This window comes from Otolemur garnettii, unplaced genomic scaffold (assembly GCF_000181295.1).
Source record: "Otolemur garnettii isolate 467f Iridium unplaced genomic scaffold, OtoGar3 scaffold00011, whole genome shotgun sequence".
Lineage (NCBI taxonomy): Eukaryota > Metazoa > Chordata > Mammalia > Primates > Galagidae > Otolemur > Otolemur garnettii.
The window spans coordinates 11,019,810-11,021,487 of record NW_003852406.1 but is presented as its reverse complement, the minus strand read 5'-3'; the positions used below and the strand labels follow the sequence as shown (position 1 = coordinate 11,021,487).

Genomic DNA, 1,678 nt, shown 5'->3' with positions numbered 1-1,678 from the left:
TTAGTTTTACTAGAGGGTGTAGATCTTAAGAAGAGCTTTAGTTTTCCCTGTATCAACTATTGTCTCATCTCTTTATTACCAACATTTTCAGATAGAGTGAGAGTTTGCTTTCTAGTAAAAACATTTACGTTCATACATTTCCCTTTTGACTGTAATTCCCTGGCTTACCTGGGGAAACTGAAACTGTTCTAGGACTTCAGAGGACAGTCAGGGATTTCTTAAAGGAGGCAGAGACTAATAAGTGAAAGCTTTTGTTTTGAAGAAGTTTGGTATTAAAATATTCTTCAGATTGTGAAGGAGGAACTCAGGAGTATAGTAGCTAAGTATCAAAAGAAACATTTCTGGAAGAATTCAGCTTAAAATAGTAAGAGAAGTTGAAATTAGGAAATAAAATTCTTGCCCACATTCAAGAAAAGAGAATGAAACTTGAGATTTAATTGGACTTAACTCATGTGACTCTCCACAGTAGGAAAACCAAGAAAATAATTCTGCAGAATTATCACAAGTTCAGTATCTGTCTTATGTTTAGTAATTAGGTAAAATACAGGGTTTTGTGTCTTTATATTTGTCACCAGATGTAGGAGATCAGCATGGAAGGAGACTTGTTCAGATGATTGAATTTGAGAAACTGTACTTTCATTAGAGGTTTTAAAGGCAACACTTGTTCTTTTTCCTAAGTGTTTAGTATTCAAGAATCTGGTAAATACTTGCTCAGAAATTTAACACCTTCTATTTTAATTCTCTTACCCTGCATTTCTTTTTTCTTTTTTTGAGTTCTGTGATCAGCTCAGGAATAGGGGCAGTGGGAACAACTCTAGAAACTTTAATTCAGGCCTGATTTCATTAGGCCCTAAGCATACTGTCCAAGTAAATGAAGGAAATGAGGAGAGACACTAAGGCTCTGCTAACATTATTTAAATTATTGTTTTGGATTTTAGATCAATACAACTGCTGATGAGAAGGACCCTACAAATCCTTTCCGTTTCCCAAATATTGGTGTGGAGAAGTTCCTGGAATTAAATTCTGAGCAGAATCATGATGACTACTGTTTGGCCTATGTCTTCACAGACCGAGATTTTGATGATGGAGTACTTGGTCTGGCTTGGGTTGGAGCACCTTCAGGTAGTTTATCTAACCGTGTCTCAACTTACTACTACAAAAAGCAGTTCTTAGGACAGAATGAGTTCTCCAAGTATAGGGAAAAGTAATGTCTGTACAGTATCTTAATTTACACTACTTGAGATAGGCAAGTTTCATAGGAATAACGTAAGTGGCAAAATAGACGAAACAGCTTTTTATTTTGAAATTAGTACAGGGAAAAATATGGACATTTCCATATCCATTCACTAGCTAAAATAAGTAATTTTATGGAAAAAAGTGGTACTTCTGAAACCAAAAGGAAATATAGTCTTTCCACAAAAGTTAATAAATCTTTGTTTTTTTAAAATAGGGGACTTAGAAGGAGAAAACTGTGCTCTTGCTTTCTGTTCTGTAGTGAGATAAAGTGCAGAGAAATCCAGATGAGGAACAGCAGGTAGAAAGAAAAAAAAGCCTGCCTTTATTATTATCATGTTTCTAGCCTTTATTTTAATGAAAGGGAAGTGTTACCTGGAAAGAGATGTAGGCAGGAAGCCGCCAGTGCCCACAGCTTTGCTATCATCATCACCTGGGCCAACTC

At 35.7% G+C, this 1,678-nt stretch overlaps 1 protein-coding gene across 1 annotated transcript in view; it reads left to right on the top strand.

Moving 5' to 3' along the window:
• Positions 1–1,678, top strand: part of ADAM10 (ADAM metallopeptidase domain 10) — a 117,141-nt gene that overhangs the window by 71,342 nt on the left and 44,121 nt on the right. The window contains exon 8 of the mRNA XM_023509983.1: positions 939–1,122. Coding sequence (XP_023365751.1) covers positions 939–1,122 — 184 coding nt within the window. The remainder of the gene's footprint in view (positions 1–938; positions 1,123–1,678) is intronic.